This window comes from Sceloporus undulatus, chromosome 3 (assembly GCF_019175285.1).
Source record: "Sceloporus undulatus isolate JIND9_A2432 ecotype Alabama chromosome 3, SceUnd_v1.1, whole genome shotgun sequence".
NCBI lineage: Eukaryota > Metazoa > Chordata > Lepidosauria > Squamata > Phrynosomatidae > Sceloporus > Sceloporus undulatus.
Window position 1 is genome coordinate 231510929 of NC_056524.1, and position 21526 is coordinate 231532454.

General features: G+C 39.0%; 1 protein-coding gene across 2 annotated transcripts in view; it reads left to right on the forward strand.

Moving 5' to 3' along the window:
- Nucleotides 1-20842, forward strand: part of ACSL3 (acyl-CoA synthetase long chain family member 3) — a 78511-nt gene extending 57669 nt beyond the window's left edge. For both annotated transcript variants that reach the window (XM_042456019.1, XM_042456020.1), the window contains exons 8-17: nt 1078-1234; nt 2584-2707; nt 3009-3080; nt 4528-4667; nt 5801-5973; nt 6166-6240; nt 12173-12364; nt 12632-12746; nt 14578-14735; nt 15626-20842. In XM_042456019.1, coding sequence (XP_042311953.1) covers nt 1078-1234; nt 2584-2707; nt 3009-3080; nt 4528-4667; nt 5801-5973; nt 6166-6240; nt 12173-12364; nt 12632-12746; nt 14578-14735; nt 15626-15789 — 1370 coding nt within the window. In that variant the 3' untranslated portion in view covers nt 15790-20842. The remainder of the gene's footprint in view (nt 1-1077; nt 1235-2583; nt 2708-3008; nt 3081-4527; nt 4668-5800; nt 5974-6165; nt 6241-12172; nt 12365-12631; nt 12747-14577; nt 14736-15625) is intronic.
- Nucleotides 20843-21526: the final 684 nt, after the last annotated feature.

The window sequence follows — 21526 nt, forward strand, 5'->3', positions numbered from 1 at the left end:
TTAGTTGAATGGTTGGAATAGTTGAACTGAACTCATACAGGCCTCAGGATTTCCTGAGAACAATTCAAGATGGATATCCAACGATATTAACAAATGGTGCATAGAATACACAGTGCACATTTGGGATAGGATTTCTGTATTCAGTGGTGGGTTGGACATGGTGATGTATGATGTGCTTTCTAGCTGCGCTCCTGTAGTTGGTTTGCTATTAAAGCCTTCAGTCTCCAAAGAGACCTCCTAGAGCTTAGAAGTTAGAGAATGACTAGGCCTCCCTCACCATATAAAAGTACAGAATACTTAGCATATTTATAAAATCATGTAAATATCAAAATCATTATTTTGATCAAAAGTTAATAAATAAATGGAGTGGGACCAATGTGGTGTATTGATTTGAGTGTTGGACTAGGATACTGGATGACTAGGGTTCAGTCCCAGTTCAGCCATGGAAACCCACTGGGTGACCATGGGCAAGTCACACACTCTCAGCCTCAGAGGATGGCAATGGCAAATCTCCTATGATGAAACTCCTCCATAAGTTGAAAATTCCTTGAAGGCGCACAACAACAACAACAACAAAGTAGAGTGCAATTCCCAAGATCCCAGGAAGGACAGCTGAGGTGCCACTGGATACTGTGGACCCTCCTCATTTCCAGGGTCAGAGAGGGAGGTCTGCTGTTGGAGACCTCTCTAGAGCTTTGCCATCAGTGACCCATCAGCTCTTTTTTGCATATGAAGAGGGTAGTAATGGGATATCCTGGGGTGTATTAGATGAGGCCACAGATCCACAGGCTCCAAAGCTATCTTACTATCCAGCTGGTATGTTTAGGTTCTAAGTAGATGGAAAGAAAACTCTAAAAGGGGGGGTGGGGAAACCAGGAAAAAATCTGAATTTACACTCCCACAAGAGCTTTCTGTCTTGCCCAGTGTAAACTGGCAGAGCTGTAGATATGTTGGTGGCTGTCCTGCAGATCTCCCCTGACCAGGCAAGTAGGTTGGTTTTGTCCATTAGAAGTTGTGTTCTTCTTGAATTTGGTTTTCTTTGTAATTGCTTTTCTATTTGTTTTGGGGTTTTTTTAGTGCCTGTCAACAAACAGAAGTTGAAACCAGTACCCTCAGACATTGCTGTAATTATGTATACCAGTGGATCTACGGGAATTCCAAAGGGTGTTATGATCTCTCATTGCAATCTTATTTCTGGTATAACTGGGATGGCTGAAAGGATACCTAATCTGGGGTATGTATCAAATGTACTCTTGAATATTACTTGCAGTTTAACACAGTCATAAAATGACTAAAATATTACTTCATTTAGTATATTACTACTTGGAAAAGTTGAATGCTAGCTTTCATCAACCTTTTGATACATAATGGGAAAAAGAGTTGCTTGGCTCTTCTCTGTATGCACACCTGAAATGAATGAATAAATAGGACTAGCATGTCATAGTGTTATAATGTTCTTTAGATCTGTGTTTCTTACCAATGCACTGGAGTACCATATTTGTGTCCATTGGTTGTGTATTTCTTTACTGGAAATTCTCCAGAGACCAAGAGCTGATGGATTGAGGATTGACATCAGTCCACTTTGAATTTGGATGTTTGATACAGATAAGTTCAGTAGTCACTTTGCAACTCTGACAAGGGCGTGTTACAGACCGCCCAAAATGGGCGGTCTGCCGCTGCCACCATTTGCGGTGCGGAGGAGCCCCAGCTCCTCCGCGCTGCAAAATAAGAAGCGCCAAAATGGCTCTTCTCTTTGCAGCACAATTATGACATCGCGAGGCGCCAGTGGCGCACTCGCGGCATCATATGCGCGTGTGATGTGCGGATGCAATGCGCCTGCTATGTCAAGATGGCGGCGCCTGTGTGGAATGGGTGCTGCCATTTTGTGCGGACTCGGTCCGTATTAGAGTTAGGGGCGTCTGGAAGGGACACCCCTTCTCAACCCTAATACACACCAAGTCAACCCTACTACGCCACTTTGGCGCATCTGTAACGCGCAAAGGATACAGTAAAGTTGCAGTTTCTCTGTGTTTAATTTGCCTGAGCTACCACATCCCAGAAAAACAACAGCTGAAATCATGGTGAGTGAGTGGGGGATAGGCAAGCTTTTAAAGGAAGTTTTATTGTCCCTTGGTGTCGGCAAAATGTACTTATGGAGAAGTGAAGGAGAATGAAAGATAATTGAAGGGGAGCTTGGTTTGTTCTTAATGTTACCTTGGGAAGAGACTTTTGGGAGCCCTTTTTCTGGATCCAGGATACTTGGGGGGGGGGGCTTCAGTAGCACATCAGCTTGAAACACAAAGAAAACAGAAGGTCATTTCCAGTTTTTCTTTTAAATCCCGCACACATCTCGTTTCAGAGGGGGATGGGGGAAGGATTTCCTGCTGAAACAAGGTGTGGACTCCAAGCAAGCCTAAGGGTGGCTTTGAAACCTGACAGTGCCATCATTATGGTGGCTTTAATGATAGAAACTGTGTTACTCTGCTAGCAGTACAAAGTTGTTGGGGTAGGCTCATGATGCTCTAATCTTGGCAGTGGACTGACACAATATGACATAAAAGTATATCATAATTCCTTTTACAGAGAGAAGGATATTTATATCGGTTACTTACCTCTTGCCCATGTTCTGGAACTGAGTGCAGAACTTGTTTGTTTGTCTCATGGATGCTGTATTGGGTACTCATCACCTCAGACACTGAGTGATCAGGTAAGGTATTCCCCCCCCCCCCCATTAACCATACTGTAGCAGTTAATGATGCATTTTTTTTAAAAAAATGTGTAAAATATATCTAAATATAAAATCAGATATTTTTGAAATTATTTTAATGTGTTGGTATTTCTGGCAAAATGTGCTCATGTTATTTTATGGCCAAGTATCATGGTAAAACATGATCCTGCCCCCCTAGTATACATCTTTAATACTCTGTAAGCAAGATAATATTTTTATTTATTTATTTTAAGTATTGCTAACTTTATGTTCATGCATTTTTGTCTTTGTTTTCTTTTAGTCCTCTAAAATAAAGAAAGGAAGTAAAGGTGATGTTTCTGTATTAAAGCCAACTCTAATGGCAGCTGTGCCGGTAAGCTGTACATTTAAAATCTGCATTTTGCAAAGGTTACATGAAAATATAATGATTTGAGGATACAGAGCACCTGCATCATACGTGGGTGTGCTTTGCGTGGCTTTCAGCATATGCTGAAAGCCGTGCGGGGACGAAGGGGCGGTGCGTCCCATAGAGATTAAAGGGGCGCGCGCCCATGGCGCACGTGTGCTGCCGTGCTACCACGCCGCCACATGCATGAGCCCCATTTACTTAAATGGGGCTTGGGCATGCGTGGAGTTTGCTTTACGTGGGGGAGTCAGGAATGGATCCTCCGTGTAATGAAAGGGCACACTGCAATTCAATTATGTTACATTACAGTACTGCTTGGTGCATATGAAAACGTGCTAGAGACTGACTAGTGTATGGATTATGTCATTGTGTTCTTTTAAAGAAAATTTTGCTGAATTTCCCAGGCTCCCAGAACTTAAAAAAATCTATATCTTGAATGAATAATTCAGTTTTACTGATAAATAATTAATACTTGAGTCTTGTAGATATTATTACAGTATTGCCTAAAATATAGAATGAAAATACATTGGCCCCTGTACATTCCCTGGGGTTAGAGAATCAGGATCATGTGTTTTAGTGGAAAAAACATGAATAATAATTTTTTAAAAAATCTAAGTGATCACTGCTCTAGCAATCTCTAGGTCTTCCAGTACAACTCTGCGGTCAGCCTCTGCCAGAAAGCGATCACAGAATTGTGCTAGAGGACCTACAAATGCCCTAAGTGTTTTCTCTAGGAATCTCTAGATCCTCCATATTGACTTTATGGTCAACCTCTGACAGAGTCACAGAGGACTTGGAGATTCCTAAAGAGAACATAGAACTTCAGATGTCCATGAGCCTCTGCCATGATTCATGTTACATATTAATTTACTTTTAATGGAATACTCACTAATAAAAGTTAATAAATAGAAAAAATGAAATTAAATATTGACAACTTACAATAAAGAAAACTCTTCCTGAAAGTCATATATTACACACACACAATATCTGTCTATCAACATCATATCATATCATATCTTTAAGAAAACACAACAGAATTCTATTATTGTTCCCAATATTTTAATAGAGAGTATTTCTTAAACCTTAAAATAACTGTGCAATTTGTCCTTAACTAAAGCAGCATGTAAGTGGTAAATTGTATCGCATACTTTCTCTCTCTTTTTTCCTGGAACCTTAAAGGGGGCATTGGTCATGTCCACTTTGCAAACAACAGAGTACAGTAAGTACTCTATATTGAACAGAGGACTGGGTGTGAAAATGAGTGAGAGTGGTCACAGCAGCTGGAGTAGCTTTTCATCTAAAACCCAATCTAATCTGAAACAGTACAGTGGTCTCTCTGATATCGGCAGGGAATCAAACTGGTTGTACAGTAGTCTATGTTGGATTCATGTGTGTAATCCATTTCTGTAACCAGGAAATCATGGATCGAATCTACAAAAATGTCATGAATCGAGTTAATGAAATGTCAAGTTTCCAAAGGAATCTGTTTATATTAGCTTACAATTACAAGATGGAGCAGCTTTCAAAAGGCTTCTCTACTCCGTTGTGTGACAGGTAAGGCAAATGAGCTTCCTCCCCCATGGCTACAAACCTGAGGTAAAGATACTGTGGTGGGAGATACTATAGTATACAACTCCTTGCTTATAGCAGCTCCATTTCCACAAACAATTCAAAGTGAATTTTGAATTACTAAGTCCTGGCTGTGTGACAGACTGTATCTTCACACATAAGCCTGCCTATGTTTTAAGATCTTCTGAGGAGGCCTTTCTTTCTGTCCCAACACACTGTGTGGTGCATCTAATGGGAAAACAAAAGAGCCTTCTTGGTTGCTGCTCCCAGGCTGAGAACCTCCGTTCCTAGAAAGGCTAGATTAGTGTCCTCTTTGCTAGACTTACATAGATAAATGAGAAGACTTTTGCTTTGATGAGCCTTTAAAGAGTGAGTGCTCATGAGAAAGGGGCCTTTAATAAATTGGGTTTATCTATATTTGTTTTTTTGTTTAAATAGGCATGCTCTTAATTGCTTATAGTTCTGCTGATAGTATGCACATCTGCAGTGCTATATAAATAAAACATAAAAATAAATAATAGTTCAATTATAGTTTAACTTCTGTATAATTTGAAGTTTTATCTGTTCTAACTTTTGCAAGGTGCATTGAATCCCAGGGCTGGGAGAAAGGTGGGATGTAAATTAAAAAATGCACCTTCTAGAATCCTCCAACATGATGGTTGGGAGATTCAGGGAATTGTTCAAAAAGTAAATTTTCAGTCTTTTTAAAATATTACTTTAAAAGTAATTTTTCAACCCCTTGAGAAAGACGTCTAAGGAGCAGTCAAGCCAGATGGCTGGATCTTTTAGGGAAATGAGAATCTTTAATTGGTCATTGAAAGTAAAGATTAGGCAGCATATCTATTGGAATGTTGATGTGGATGGAGGACAAGGATGCTGTCACTCAAGATTTGCTAACAGTAAAGTTATTTTAGGAAGCCACTGCCTGTTGAAAAGGAAAGGCCAAATGTGCTACTCTATTAGCATCTTTGGCTGTGACATGCACTCTTACCTGTAAGTAAGTTCCCTTGATTTGACAAAAGAAAAAGCCAGCTTTCTAGTTGTGGATGTACATACTGTGTAGATGATCTCCCGAACTATTTTTATCTTGATCATAAAAATATTTTTTATCTTTCTAGCCTCATTTTCAGAAAAGTCCGGATGCTGCTAGGTGGAAAGATTCGGGTCTTACTATGTGGAGGCGCTCCACTTTCTGCTGCTACTCAGAGATTTATGAACATCTGTTTCTGTTGCCCTGTGGGACAGGGCTATGGATTAACAGAATCCTCAGGGGCTGGAACAATAACTGAAGGTTAGTAGTTTGTATGGATGGAATATCAGTCAGGGTGCAGAGATGTAATGTGGTAATATGAGTAAACTGATAATGCTTCACTCTAGAATATCTCAAAACATTTTTGATACTGAACTATTTATAGAAACAATAGAGCTAGCTTGTAGGTACTCCTTTGAGTTTGTAATGTTGTGCTCTTTTTCTAAATTTCAGTTTGGGATTATACAACAGGCAGAGTGGGAGGACCCTTGGTTTGCTGTGAAATCAAGCTAGTGAATTGGAAAGAAGGTAAGAAGTCCTTTTGCCATGAATCTTCAATGGACATGTGGCGATAAAACCAAACATTTAATGTTTTGTTCTGAAAGATTTATTTTTAAACTGTGACTATGATCCAGCAAACCTTTAACATGTTTTTCAAGACTTGACTGTGTGTAGTTGAACTAGGAGAAGTTTGCTATGGTATCTCATAAAGTTTCTCTGAGGGCTAAGCCTGTCATTTTTTTCCCTATTTCTTCAGCCTTAAAACCAACCAGGAATTACAAAAAAACAATTAGGGCCAAGGTACAAGGTGTGTGAAGGGCCTGGACACCATGCCTTATGCGGAAAACCTTAGGGAGCTGGTATGTTTAGCCTGGAAAACAGATGGTTAAGAGGTGATATGATAGCCCTGTTTAAGTATTTGAAGGGGTATCACATTGAATATGGAGCAAGCTTGTTTTCTGCTGTTCCAGACACTAGAACACGGAACAATGGATGCAAGCTACAGGAAAAGAGATTCCACCTTAACATTAGGAGGAACTTCATGACAGTAAGAGCTGTTCGACAGTGGAACACACTTCCTCAGAGTGTAGTGGAGTCTCCTTCTTTGGAGGTCTTTAAGCAGAGGCTGGATGGCCATCTGTTGGGGATGCTTTGATTGTGAGTTCCTGCATGGCAGGGGGTTGGACTGGATGGCCATTGTGGTCTCTTCCAATTCTATGATTCTATGAATTCTTCACCTCATATCATTTCCCAGATTTTATGTCACTGAAATCAGTTAGAACTTGAAATGTGAAGAGTTATTTGGACTTACATCCCCAGAAATCCCCAGCCAGCATGGCCATAAAAATCAGTGTTTCTAGCTATGCTTAATCATGGATGGCAAAAGATAGGATCTCTCTCTGTGGGAGTGGGAATTGCTTGTGGAAGGCAGATACTCATTCACCCATGCTCAGGTCCCTTCCTAGTTATAGAGACAGGTAATATTCCAGGCTAAAGAGGGCAAGAGATGGACTTTTGAATTCCGCTGAGCTCCTGACATATGTGGAGGTCATGATAAGTTAGCTGGTAAGTTAGCTGAGATGAAGAAATCCTGGACGGAACTAGGGCGAAAATTCCATATCGTAAAAAAAACAAACAAAAACAAAGCAAAAACAAAATCCCCGAATCTTCTAATTTGCTGGCAAAATATTTTTCAAATAGTTTTAATGGGAAAAATTATTTAGCAGTAGAGACTTCCTTATGGTCTGTGCCTAGCACCTAAAACCTCTCCCCCAAAAAATGTCTTTGCATTGTGTTGTAAAGAACCTGGGGGAGAAAGGGATTCTGTGCCAGATAGGAACTACTAACATATATTTTGCATACAGTTATGCTGTTTCCTCAGTGCTTCTGCCACTCTTACTCCACATAAGGAGACTAGTAATTAGAAATGGGAACTGTTGGTGCTTTGAATACCTCTTTGGCACAAAGTAAGAGAAGGTTTTTTCTTTTCCCTGAGATCTCAACACATACCAGATAATTTGAGGGAGGGAGATAAGCAGTAATGATTAGAAGCCAAAATAAAGCTTGTAGCCCCATATTGAATGGAAGTCACTGTGGCTGTTATTGACTCCTCAGGAAAAATGTTTGTTCATTTGTTTAATGATGTAAATCTGGCATAACATTGGCAGAAGGAAAATGGTATAGTAGAAGAATTTTTCTGATTTTTCCAATTGCACAAATGATAGTGCTTTTAGCCATGCATTCCCAGGGGCACTACTGGAAGTTGCACTGAGTTACCCCATACATGTAATCTGGATCTAGACATCCATGAGAGGAATGGCACTGTTGGATGCTGGCCATTACATTTGCTGCCTCTCTTTTCTGTCAGTCAGACGAGATTCTCAGAATACAGTACTGTCTGAAGATTAGTCCTTGCATTTTTGTATGCTCATTGGTTTTGTGTGTAAAACATTTGAACTGTGGCATACATACCTCAGGCTGGATACATGGAACTAGGGTTCCCGAGTTATGTTTTTGTTGACCTGCAGGAGCTAAGTTCTGAGGCCCTTAACTAAGACCTGAAGCAGGCAGCCCAAAAAGTGTGGCTTCCGGCTACTCCGGGGATTTGGCGTGCAGATGATGCACACTCCTGACGCTCCCGGAAGCTGCTCTGAGCCCCCCTAAGGAGGTCCAGAGTGGCAAAAGGCTGCTCCTTGTTGGTAGCCTGCTCAGGAGCATGTCAGGGGCTGGCTTCAGGACTGTGTGGCACTGAGGTCCTGAGCTGATGGGGGCCCCTCCAAGCCACCCAGCTGTTTGGCTAGTTGGTTTTTCATCTCTCCCATGTTCACACTTTGTTTTTGTTTTTCTTCTATTTTTTTTTTCCTCCCTGTCTACACTGTTCATTTTGTCTTTGGTATCCTATGATGACTATCCTGGGGTAAAAAAAGACTGTTTGTGTCCATTTTGAACAGGGTTGTATTTAATATCAGTATTTGATAGCTTAAAAATAAATTCAACTAGATTACACACTCAAGCATTTCTTAAAATTATTATTTTCTTATATAGGACCATCAGAGTACAAGAAGATACATTCCTGCCCCTAGAGCTTACAGTCAAAACTCTGATATAGAAAAACAGCAGAGGGAAGGAAGCAAGGACGGAGAAACAATAAGCAGTTGTTTTAGATGCCCATGCTTAGCCTTAGTTACATAGTTAGGTATAATTTTGGATTTTTGAGTTTCCAACCTCTTAAATGAAGTTCTGTTGGTAGCATTGCTGCTTTTAAATTTCCTTGAGCCTCAAGGAGCAAGTGTAATTACCATAGCTGGCTTGTTCTGGGATTTTCTTCAATGTCCATTTCTTTTCTGATTAATTACAGCAGGGCAGATGATGAAATTCTTCTTCAGAGAATATGCAGAAACACATATATTGCTATAACATGGAGTTGAAAATATTATTTTTTAAAAGTAAGACAGTATTTGTTATTTTTCAAAAGTAATTCAGTTGTATTAGCATGTTGTTGAAACATTGCTTTTAGTAACTTTTCAATTACTTTTAAAAAAAACAATAAAAAGACCATAAATCTTTCTAAGTGATTCTTAAAAAGTTATGTTAAATAGTAACAAGTTAGCGTTACTTGTTACACTTAAAAACTTTTATTAGCAACACTACCAGTGTTTATGCTTCTTCATTACCCAAAAACATTGTAACTCAAAATGTAATGTGTTCTCACATGAGGTTATTACCAATAAAGTGTCATTTCCAAGGTTTGCTACAAAGTAAATTGCTAATGTCCAGAAAATATAAAAGTTGACAACAGAATGTATATGTATTTCATAACTAATGAGAATACTGCACATACTAGGGGGAACGTATCTTATTTTGTTCTCTAGGGAGGGTTACAGACTGCTGAAAAGCGGTGGCCTGCACCCGCCCCTTTCCCAGCCAGATCGGGGCCTGAGTGGCCAGAGCGGCAGCCGCTGAGGCCCCGATCCACCGCTTTCCAGGCTGCGGGGAAGCGGCAAAAAGCCCCTTCCCCACAGCCTGGAAAGGAGTGTCCTTGGGGCTTCAAGCCCCAAGGACACCCCGCGGCGGCGGGGAGAAAGAGAAAGGGGCCGCTTGGCCCCTTTCTCCTCTGCGTCGCTGGGCGCAGCCATCTGAAGGCTGCGCCCAGCGACGCAAACGGCAAAAGGAGCTCCGTTTCGGCGCTCCTTTTGCGGCCGGGGAAGGGGTGCACTATGCGCCCTGGCGCGGCGTGATGACGTCACGTCCGCACCGCCCCATATAGAGGCGGCACGGTCGTGACGTCATAATGGCGGTGGCCGTGTGGAACGGCCACCGCCATTTTGTATGTGCTCCGCGCGTCCTAGGGTTGGGGGCATCCGGAAAGGATGGCCCTTTCTAACCCTAGCATGCGCGGAGCGCACACTTTTAGGCCCATTTGTAATGGGCCCGTGTATACTTCTTAAAGTCAGTTTTAAAAAATGCATCATCTGTCATGTTGTGTATAGGAAGAAAATGCAGGACAAGAAGCTTGGGTGCATTGTTTGTGTGTTCAGTTCTGTTCTATTTTGAGCAGTTTGGATTATTTCTCTATCCACTGTATACTGCTGATTTTAAAAAAATGATGTAGTCTCTCAAGTGTGCTAGTTAAAACAAATATTAGCCAAGGGAAAAACAAAGAAAGATTTGTGGTCCTTAAAAACCTACTTTCAGAATATCACCCAAAAATTTATCAGAGTTCAGAACAAACTGTATTTGCCTTTTCTCCTCTTTGTTTACACTTGGACTCCATAATGGAAAGTCTGTGAGTCACTGTTAATGAGATAAATGTAAAAAACTTGGTTTCATGGAGCTGGTAACCTGTGTGCTATGTAATACAGTGGATGGTGTTACATTTTAAGATGTGACAGACTCAAATTCAAATCCTTTTTGCCAAGAATAATTTTCAGGCCCACTGCACAAACCAGTGGGAAACATCATCTTCCCACTGACAAAATGCATACATTTTACACCATCAAACATTACAGGATGAATGTTTTTCCATGTTTATTGAGGGAGGCCTTCCCCTCACCAGATAAAGTGGATGCTACAATAATGGGTTTTGTGCTCTTCACTCCTTCCTCCTTGTATAGATTCTGTGCTTTCTAATTGGAAACAAAGCAGCATTTCCTGTTATGTCTACACTGGCAAGTCATAGCTTATGTTTTGCTTTTGCCAAGCCAAGATCATACCCTAGTTTACAAGTTAGGCTTTCAGAATTGTACAAAGCTATGGTTATTGCTTCTTATAGAATGAAATGTTTTAATGTTGTAACAGTTTGATTTGTCCTGTTGTGGTGTGACAGAAGAAAACCAGGATTATTATTTGCACTTCAGTTCTAAAGGTCTTTTCTTTATTTTTCTTTCAAATATTTAGGGTTGACATATTAAAGGGTTAGCAAATGCAGCAAGTAATAATTGCTGACAGTTAGAACTGTGTGTCGCAGCATGTATGACTTTCAATCATTGTGAAGTCGGAGGCTTTCACGGCTGGCATCCATATTTTTTTGTGGGGTTTTTGGGCTATGAAGCTGTGTTCTAGAAGAGTTTTTCCCCCATTGTTTCAACAGCAGCTGTGGCTGGCATCTTCAGAGAATGCTGGCATGGAAGAGAGTGGGGTATATATGCTGTTGGTTGAGGGGAAGTGATTTCCTTGTTAATCTGTGTATTCTTCGGTTGTTGAATGGCAAGGCCTCAGGATGTCTCTTTAATTAATGATCTATTGTCTGAATCAAGGAACACAAGAGACGCAGCAGTAGCAGAACACATTATAAACCATCCTGGGCATAAAATGCTGTTTGAAAACACTGAAATTCTGGACCATGCCAATAACTATCAGTTCAGAATGCATAAGGAAGCCATTGGAATCCATAAACACCTGGACAACTTCAGCAGGAAAGAAGAAACTCTTAAAGTAAATAAAGTTTGGCTACCAGTCCTGAAAAACACCAAAATCAAGACCCAGCAAATGCTAATGAAAATCACCCAGGGTGAAGGTGTTACCCAGTAGACAGTGGATCATTAATTAAGGCTTAACATGCAAATCGTTTCCCCTCAACGAACAGTATATATCAACATTCTCTGAAGATGCAGCCACAGCTGCTGGTGAAGTGTCAGGAAAAAACTCTTCTAGAACATGGCTCATAGCCTGAAAAAATCACAAAATTCTATTTTAATTCATTGTTGAAAACTGTGCCCACTACTGTGTATAAAAATGCACCTCTGGAAGTTATTAGAATATGCATAATTCCCAATGTAGCATAGGATGTCTATGCAAAAGGCTCTGTTTGCTTCCCCAGTGTAGTCATTGTGGACTCATCAATTATTTGTGTATGTATTTCAAATGAATGTTATATTTGAAAAATAGCATGATATAATATATGTTGGAATACATTATTCTATATATTAAAACTACTTATTAATTATAAATTCTATTCTAGGTGGATACTTTAACACAGATAAACCGTATCCTAGAGGTGAGATCGTTATTGGGGGCCAAAACATAACAATGGGCTACTACAAAAATGAAGAACGAACACAAAAAGATTTCATGATAGATGAGAATGGACAGAGGTGGCTCTTCACTGGAGACATTGGAGAATTCCAGTCAGATGGGTGCCTAAAAATTATTGGTGCGTTTGTTGTGCAGTACTTGACTGAAATATTCTATTGACATAATGTCTTTTTACTTCAGTTGATTCTGTTTTTTTGTTACTCACCTGAATGTGTTTTATGTTTGGTATGCTTGTGAACAGTTAACTCTTACTTCTTAGAGGCCTACTTGGTTTGTTAAATTTCAAAATGTTCTAAAGCAGAAATGAAAACAGAACTTTAGCCTGATCCTATATATATGTATTTTAAATGTGTTCACCTTTTAATTGAAAACATTACTTTTACAGATCGTAAAAAAGATCTTGTGAAACTTCAGGCAGGAGAATATGTTTCTCTAGGCAAAGTTGAAGCAGCTTTGAAGAATCTTCCATTGGTGGATAATATTTGCGTATTTGCAAGCAGGTAAGTGTAATGTTATTGCTTGTGGTAGTATAATGTGCAAATTTAGAAAAGTTATTTCTTTGCACTAAAAATTTAGCTGGGCATTTTTGGGAGTTATAATTCACAAATAAATTATATTTTTATTTATCTATTGCCTTTCTGTGAGCTAACATGGTGCAGTGGTTTGAGTGTTGGACTATGACTCTGGAAATCAGGATTTGATTACCAACTACCTTCAATGGGCAAGTGACATGCTCTCAGCCTCAGGGGAGGGCAATAGCAAACCTCCTCTAAACAAATCCTCCCAATAAAACCCCATGATAGGGTCACCTTAGACTTGCCATAAGTGGGAAACTACTTGAAGGCAAACAACAACAACAGCTTTTCTCCTAAGATGGGATCCAGGGTGACTTACAAAAAGATAAAACAAGATAGAGTGAAAAGCCTGATGATAAAAAAACTTAAAACACAATTAAGCAAATTAATATATTAAAAGACCATTGATTTATTAAATACAAAAACAATGAAACCTTAGCAATAAAGATCAGTCAATCCCATCTGCAATAAAAAAGACCCTTCTGCACAATCAATCATCAAATGCACATTCAAATAAAAATGTCTTTACCTGCTGGCAAAAAGAGAGCAGAGCTGCAGCCATTCAAGCCACCCATAGAAGGCAATTTCGTAGCCTGAAAACAGCCACCCAAAAGGTAGCTTTCTGTGTCTGTGGAGGTCTGTGATGGTGGTGAGACAGAGAGAAAGTTCTCCTTGAGAGAAAAACATGGGCAGATACATTTTTCTGGGCGCTGAATGATACAGGGCATTTTAGTAACTCTCTGCTTTTTGCTAAAAACCAGTGTCTTGTCCTTGAATATACACAGATTCTGCAGGAACTGATGAGAGAATAAATTTACTCTGAATCTACACATCACCATACATTTAACTTAGTACTGGTGCTTTTTAAAGCTAATTCTAAATTACTGTCCACAAATATTCTTGCTTTCTCTCTTTCCAAAGGGAAAGTACTGGAATTACCCCCACCCCAATCCCAACCCCAACCATTGAAAGATAGCCATTGAGTGATACAACTTGAATAAATATCCTCACTGTGGAGAATGGTATCTGTCACAGCTGCTCACACCAGAGCCACGTAGAATCTGATGTGTCTTTACCACAGTGGTCCCACCAGTTAGGGACGACTAGAGTAGCCTGAAAACCTGTGGCTCACCTGTGCCTTTTCGCTACCCTACTTCAAAGGAAGAAGAGCTTGAGCAAATCAAAAGAGTAGGGAGTAGCTTTGACGAAGGTGGTTGTGGTGCTGCAAGATTTGGGTTTATCTGTTTAACCGTTTGTGTATTATGGAAGGAGTGATTAACCCTACCTCCAACAACAGTGTAAGATTTAACAAACAAAGCTTTATCTAGCAGCAAGGTCCTTCCTTCGGACAAGGAGGATCTCCTTTGATTTCATTGAGTCTCTTTTGTATGAGACTGAGAACCCACCAAATTATCCCCATCCCCATAGGGCTAAAACCCAACAGGTTTCTCTAACCTGATGCCCTTCCCCCCATAAATTTCCATAATCCTGCAGCCATAAGCCTCTCTGGCAGTGTTTCATTGATGAGGGGAAGAGGCTGAAATGGTATAACACTTATTAGTAAGAGTGAAGTTGACTTGGGCTGCTTGATTTCATTGGTAACTGTGGCAAAACTAATATGTGTGCCATTATATCTTGGGGGAACATTGAGAAAGAAATATGATGAAATATACAGTAACACATTGATGTTATATAAAGCAGGATAGATCTATAAATATGAGGATGAAGTTGTGCATAAGTATTTTTCTTTTTTAAGTTTCCAGTCTTATGTCATTGGATTTGTTGTGCCAAACCATAAAGAACTTAAAGAGTTAGCACGAAAGAAAGGATTTAAAGGAAACATGGAAGAGATATGTAATAGTGCAGAAATGGAGAAAGAAGTACAAAAGCTTTTGGCTGAAGCTGCCATCACAGGTAAGTAAGGACAGTTGCTTCTGTGTCTTCCCCACCACCACATATGGCATTGATTTCGTGAAAATGAATGTTAAAAATGCAGAACAACTGTGGATTAAGATTTGCAATTGGACAAAATGAATTATCTTCTTAAGATGCTGGATTTGTTTTTGTTATTACAAGAGGGTAGGAATCTTCTGAAACAAATCCAGATAACCTGAGAGGTGCCCCTGCTGGATCTGACAAAAGGTTCATCTAGGCTAGTATCCTGTTTTACCACTTTAGCCAAGCAGATGCTTCCAGGAAGTATAGAAAGCAAGGCATGGAGGTAACTGCCCTCCCCTGCTGTTGCTTCCCAGGCATTTGGTATTCAAAAGCATGTTCCTTTCAACCCAGAGGTTCTATAAAGCTATCATGACTTCTACCAACAGATATAACCATCTGCCATGAATACCCTCTTAAAGGAATTCAAGCAAATCACCATTACAGTGTCCTGTTGCAGTTTCTGGGAATGTGGTCCAAAACATGACTTTTCCAAGCTCTGGATTCTATGCATTAATAGGGTATTGTGTGGGCAAAGTTCTTTCTTTGCTTGTCTTGAATTTGTTGCCAATTACTTTCCTAGACCCTCCTGTTTTTAAGAGAGGAAAAAATGTCTCCATCTTCTCATCTCTTGTATGAATTTTAAAAATTTGACAATGGCCGAAAACAGATAGACAAAAAGTGCCACTGGCTCCAGGCTGCCAGTCTGTTTGACCCCAATATCTATTGTCTTTTTCCCCTGATAAACTTCATAGCCCCAAATGCTTTATCCTTTGTTTTTAGGGGAAGATGTCCTGCAGTTTTCCCCCTGTGTGAAATCTATTTGATTTAGAGTGCATTATTTGAAATTTCTTTTTCTGTTGTTCCAGCTAATCTTGAAAAATTTGAAGTCCCACTCAAAATTCGTTTGAGCCCTGAACCTTGGACCCCAGAGATGGGCTTGGTGACAGATGCCTTCAAATTAAAGCGTAAAGAGCTAACTGCACACTATCAGGAAGATATTAATCGAATGTATGGAACAAAAGTAAAATAAACCGACATCTTCCCACCTTTTTTTCTTTTCTTTTTTCCTTTTTCTTTGACACCACTTTGATACAGTGAGCTCAGATCAAATAGGAAATACTTGAATCACATGTCTCATCACTTGGGACCAACATGAAAACACCTTTACACATTTTCAGATTATGCTGTTACTTCTGATAATATCAACATCTTTAACTGGTAGGATAAGTAAAATATTAAGACAGCAAACTTGTGTCTGTCTTCTTTCCCCCCTCAGTTTCCTTTGCTGTCTTGACAGTGTGTGGATTTTCCTAATGTCCTTTTGGACAAAGATGATTTTAAAGCCTCAAGTTTTTAAACATGATTTATAAATCCTGTATAATGTTCTGTTTGTAACTTTTTGAAGTTTGGCTACATAGAGGGAAAACTTGGCTATAAAAGAAATGATTAATTGGGGGGCTTTTTTTTACATACGTATTTAAATATGAAAGAAGTATCAGTGTGAAATTATGTACAATGAAATGACTTACAGGTGAAAATCATTGTTGGCCAGAAGACCAGATTATTTGTTGCTGTGCAATTGTTTTGTATAAAATTGCAAGAGAAATAGTCTGACATTCTGACTTATAAAATAACAGCTGAAGTATGTGCCTGACAATTTCCTCCTTCATATATATTTTATTTTTATCTGAAATAAGGAAAAATGGTCATGGTAAGGCACTTGTATATATGGGAGCATACCTGCAGAACAAGCTGTAATTCACTTTTCAAAATGTATTGTGGCCATTTTTTTTTAAAGAAACTGAATTGCTGAAACTAGTGAGAACTCAGTTTTAAATGAATTACTTTATGATTGGCAATGTTCTTTTCTAAAATGGGACTTTTACTTGTGTTGATTTTATCTGCTTTACCATTCAGGTTTCCTCTCTTTATGTAGTGGTGTGTGTATGTGTGAGAGAAAGTCAATCAACAGTTCAAGCCTAGCTAAAGCCCAAACATTTTAAGAACACAGTCCATATGATGTTTACTTGCACAAGTCCTGCCAAAATGACTCTATGCATTCTTGTGTGCCTCTCTTTTGGAGTGGGGCATGGTCTTGTACATCATAAATTTATGGTTGATGGTTTATTTGAAGAACAATAGTTGTACTGATGGCAATTTGTATACAGTACTCTTATCTTCCTCACTGTTGTGAATGCTGATAAAAATGTCTAATTTTAATTACCCAGTTGTTGAAATCTAGTTCATAAGGAGAGTTAGAGAGACTACACCTCAGTGATTTTTATAAAATAATATTCCTGCACTTGAGGTCCAGACCTGAGTTGCTTGGTTTGTTTGCTTCTTCATTGTGTCTCAAAAGTCTTGAATTTGAAAATGAGAATTGTTATGTAGGCTGTTTAAGATGTTATTGTAAAGCTTTTGGTTCTAGTTGGTTTGCTCTGGTAAAGAGTTTAGAAATGTTACTCTTTTTGAACTCCAGCTCACATAATCACCCACCCAGCATGGGTAGAAGCCATGCTGGCAGTGTGGTTCTGGGAAATGTCATTCAAAAAAGTAACTTTTCCAAACTTTCCTGGTGCTCACAGAGATCTATCTGGAAGTTACAACAGGTGGACTGGAAAACTGGAGAAAGCAGTGCATAGTCGGTGGATGAGGGACATGCACAGTTTTTCCTGATCTTCCAAGAGTTGTGCAATACTAGTTCTGTTTCAGCTTCTGAGAGCTTTATAATGACGATGTGCAGAAAGTTTTAAGTAAGGTCTAACCTTGTGGGGAGTTACTATTTGCAGTTTGTTTCAGTATAATAAAATATATATTGCTATGGGCAGCTTGAGAAAACAAAATGTATACTTTGGTAAACATTTAAAGGCTTTCTACTGAATGAACTGCCTGTAAATGTAATTTTGGTAAAGGTTTTAATCTGAAAGGCTTTACTTCCTTTTCTGTAAAATTACAGAAATTGTGGTCTTTAGCTGTATATCTTGGTAAAGGCCATTGAAAACTCATTGAACACTAATCAGCCAACTGTAAGCATTTGAATTCTAATAATGTCCAGTGTCTGTGTCATTGAAAATAGTTGAAATTCAAAACTGTTAATTTCTCTCCATCTCATAGAAAACACTGAGAAAACACAAATGCTTAACTGTTGCTGTATTGTGAGCATTCTGTACTTGAAATAATAGCTTTAATTTGGAAAACAACTTGATGATTGCATCTAAATTAGAAGAAAATATTGAAATGTGCATAAATGAGTGCAACTCATGGAGAGGTGTTAAGTAGTTTATAAATTAATGGTTATAATAAGTTGACATACCAAATGATGATATAGCTGTATTCCCATAATGTTAATCTTTGCTTTGGGTTTCACCTCTTGAGAACGTTATTCTTGCATAGTAGAATCAATCTGATCACTTGAAATATCTAAATTTTAAGAGGAACAAGATCCACTCAGTAAAATCAATAACTGAAAGTTTTATGGATTTCCCCCTAACTATGGCTTTGAATATAATTAAAGCTGACATTTAAGTTTCTTTAGAAATGAGAATTCATTTGTTTCTTGAATGCCCAAGTTTCATGTGTATCTAGTTCCTCTATTGTGTTAAATTATTGTGCAATTTGTTTTTTAGTTGTGGGGATGGAATTTGTGACATGGTCCATAACTGTATCTTTTGGGGTTTTTTTTTTTTGGACTTCCTAGTTCAGTTCTTGTCATTAAATGATGCTGGAGTTTTTCGGCAACTCTGAACATTCTCACAACAGATTAGTCTTCTAAGGAGCATGGAGCACTATCCATTGGAGGAAACTATATATGACATATGTTTTTGCGCACAGTGAAGGAACCAAATGGCCTAACTTGAGGTTACATGGATTATCTCTTTCTGGTTTTCATGCTTGTGGGTTCTTCATGCTTTTTAATGTTCAGGTACTAAGTAAGGCAGACAACCAAAGTGACTCTGGGCCATTAGCAGATTTTGATCACTAAAATCTAAGTACAGGGTTCACCCCCCACACACACTTTCCCCTTTTTTTTGTTTGTTTGTACTATGAACATTCTCAGACCCCTGTGGCTGTGTGCTATGCCAGCTGCCCTGCAGGGAGCCAGAAAATAGAAGAGATCATAAATGGGATTTTTTTTAGCAACTAGATATGCGGAAATTTTTTTTGTAGCTTCTAAAGTTTAAAGGCTTTTTACTGAATGAATTGCCTGTATATGTAATTTTAACAAAAATTAGTATGAAAGTAAGCATTATATGGCAAATGTATGTAACAGCCTCTTAAATGTTTTTGAATGAAAGACAGCTTTGGGAGGCTTCAAATCATGAGCAATTGGCAAAAGGTAGAGCCAGCTTAACCCTTCTAGCTCCAGTTATTTTCTGTTCAACCCTCTCCCTCTCCCTCCCCATTGACATTTCTGCCGATGGGTAAAAAAAGAGTTCTTTTGAAAACCAACTGGACATTTTTTTGAGTTAGAAAACTACTGTAGGAGAAAAACGTTTGGCAGTTCTCCCTGCTGCTGCTGTTCTGCTTAAGAACAGTTTTCTATAGTTTCAAATTTTCAAAAGGGTACAACATTGTCATATACACCTGTCTACCCATTGAGCCTTAGACCAGTAGTTCTCAACCTTGAGTTTTCCAGATGTTTTGAACTTCATCTCCTAAAAGCTGGTATAGCTTATGTCAGGGATTCTGGAAGTTGGAAGTTTAAAACCTCTGGACTAATTGCTGAGAGCCACCGCCTTAGACCACTTGGGAGCATTCATTTGTTGTCCCAGGGTAAGGTTTTGAAGGATTGATTCTGGCATTAAGTGTATTTATGGCACCATCTACACCCACTAGGTACCATGGTGGGTTCATCCACTATGTTGCATTTCTATATTGCTGTGATATGTAGTGAATATGTTAGTGTATGTGCGGGCTATCATGTAAATCTTTCTTGTTCAGTTACACACACTGTAGGCAGGAAGTGTAGCAACACAGCTGCTTACCACAAGAATGTGACTTCTGTGATGACTGGATATGTGAAGGGGATTATAGTCCTCTCCAGCAGCAATGATTGGGAATTAAACCCTTAAGCTCACCAAAGTCTGAAGGTCTTTCTCATTTTTCACATTGTGGAACATTTCTGGATTCAAACCTAAACATATTTGGCCCATGATATCACATGTATCCTGCAGAATGGAGAAATAAAGTGTGTGTGTGTGTGTGTGTGTGTGTGTGTCCATGCATGTGTGTGTATGCGTGTTTCTGTGTATAAATGGCTTTGAAAGAGATTGATTATGTCATTTCTGTCCAACTTTCATTTCTTTCATCAAGACTTGTGAGGGAGCCCCATGCAAATTCCATCAGAAAGCATACAGCAGCAGTGATTGTACCTTTTATATCAGGAAATATGTTAAATACTGTTCCTGATGCTGCTGCTATTGCAGTTTACAGATAATGCATCTTTTTACCTCAAGGGGAAGCTGTCTTTTTAGCAGTAAAATATTTTACTGAAGTTAAAAGCTAAAAGCAGTGTGCAATTACAGCTCAAAAGGAAGCCTATAAATGTACTGTGGGCTTTCAGTTTTTAATAAAGATACAAAAATACCTGGAGTTGAAATATAAAGGTTTCATCCTATTAAAGCTTAAGAACGTAAGCAGCAAATTCATCAGAATAGAAATCCTTAGAAAATAACTGCTGCAAATGCACAAGCTTGTTTTTTCTTCTTCCTGCTTTAGACTTCCACTTCACCCATTTGATTTTTTTAAAAAAAAAAGAAAAACAAACTTTATTTTTAATTATATGTAATGTGTATATTCCTCTGGGCTTGTAAGAAAATTGTTTGCATCTGTTGTCTTCTAAACTGGCAAAAGGAGGGAAGTTTTTAAAAGGTTGTAAACATATTAGACCATGCTGAAAATGTAACTGGATAACCAGTTGTTTGTTATAGTAATTGGTTATTTAATGTAAATTCATTGATTTTGGTTGTTATTCTGAACTGCCTGAAAATGTGTCTATCATAACTGAGTTATATTGTATGAATTATTTATTTGTAATTGGACATTTACACTTCAAAAAATTAAAATTGAGTTTCACAAGTTCATTTGTTTCCTCTGTGTGTGTGTGTTTCTGGATTTCACTCTAAGATTCCAGTCCTCTCCTCATTGAAAATTAATTATTATTCACACAGTATAGTCCTATACCCATGTCTACACTAGAGCACTTACTCATAAAGACTGCAGCCAGCCTGTCAAAATAAAGAATATCTACTTTGGGTAGACAGAACTGGCCTTATCAGTGTGGTACTACTATCTCTTTCCCTTGGGTTCCAGGCAGCCTGTTTTGCACTCTTAAACAGGCCTACAGCCTTCAGGAACAGGGAAGTACTGAAATCTGGTCAGCTTCTGTAAGTGTTATGGGGAGCTTGAATACAGAAGAGGTTTTGGCTCAGGCCTAAAACACCCCCCTATATGCCTTTAGTACAATGGTGACCTGCAATCAGCATATTGATTCATGTTTTCTATTCTCTGGCCCAGGCTTATGAGAACAGTGACATCAGTTGCTGGGGACAGCAGAAGGGGAGGTTGAGAAAGGAACTTATGTCTGATCCAGCCGGCCCTCCTTTTTTTAGGGGGGATCCATTCTAGACCCCGTTGCGAAAATGGAGTTTTGCATATATTCATGCCCCTTTGGCTTCGTCCCGTGCACATAAGTGAGGGATGTGAGTCCAAAGATTGCGAGAATGGAGGGAGGACTGTACTTTGAAAAAGTTGTGTGTGGTTCCAAA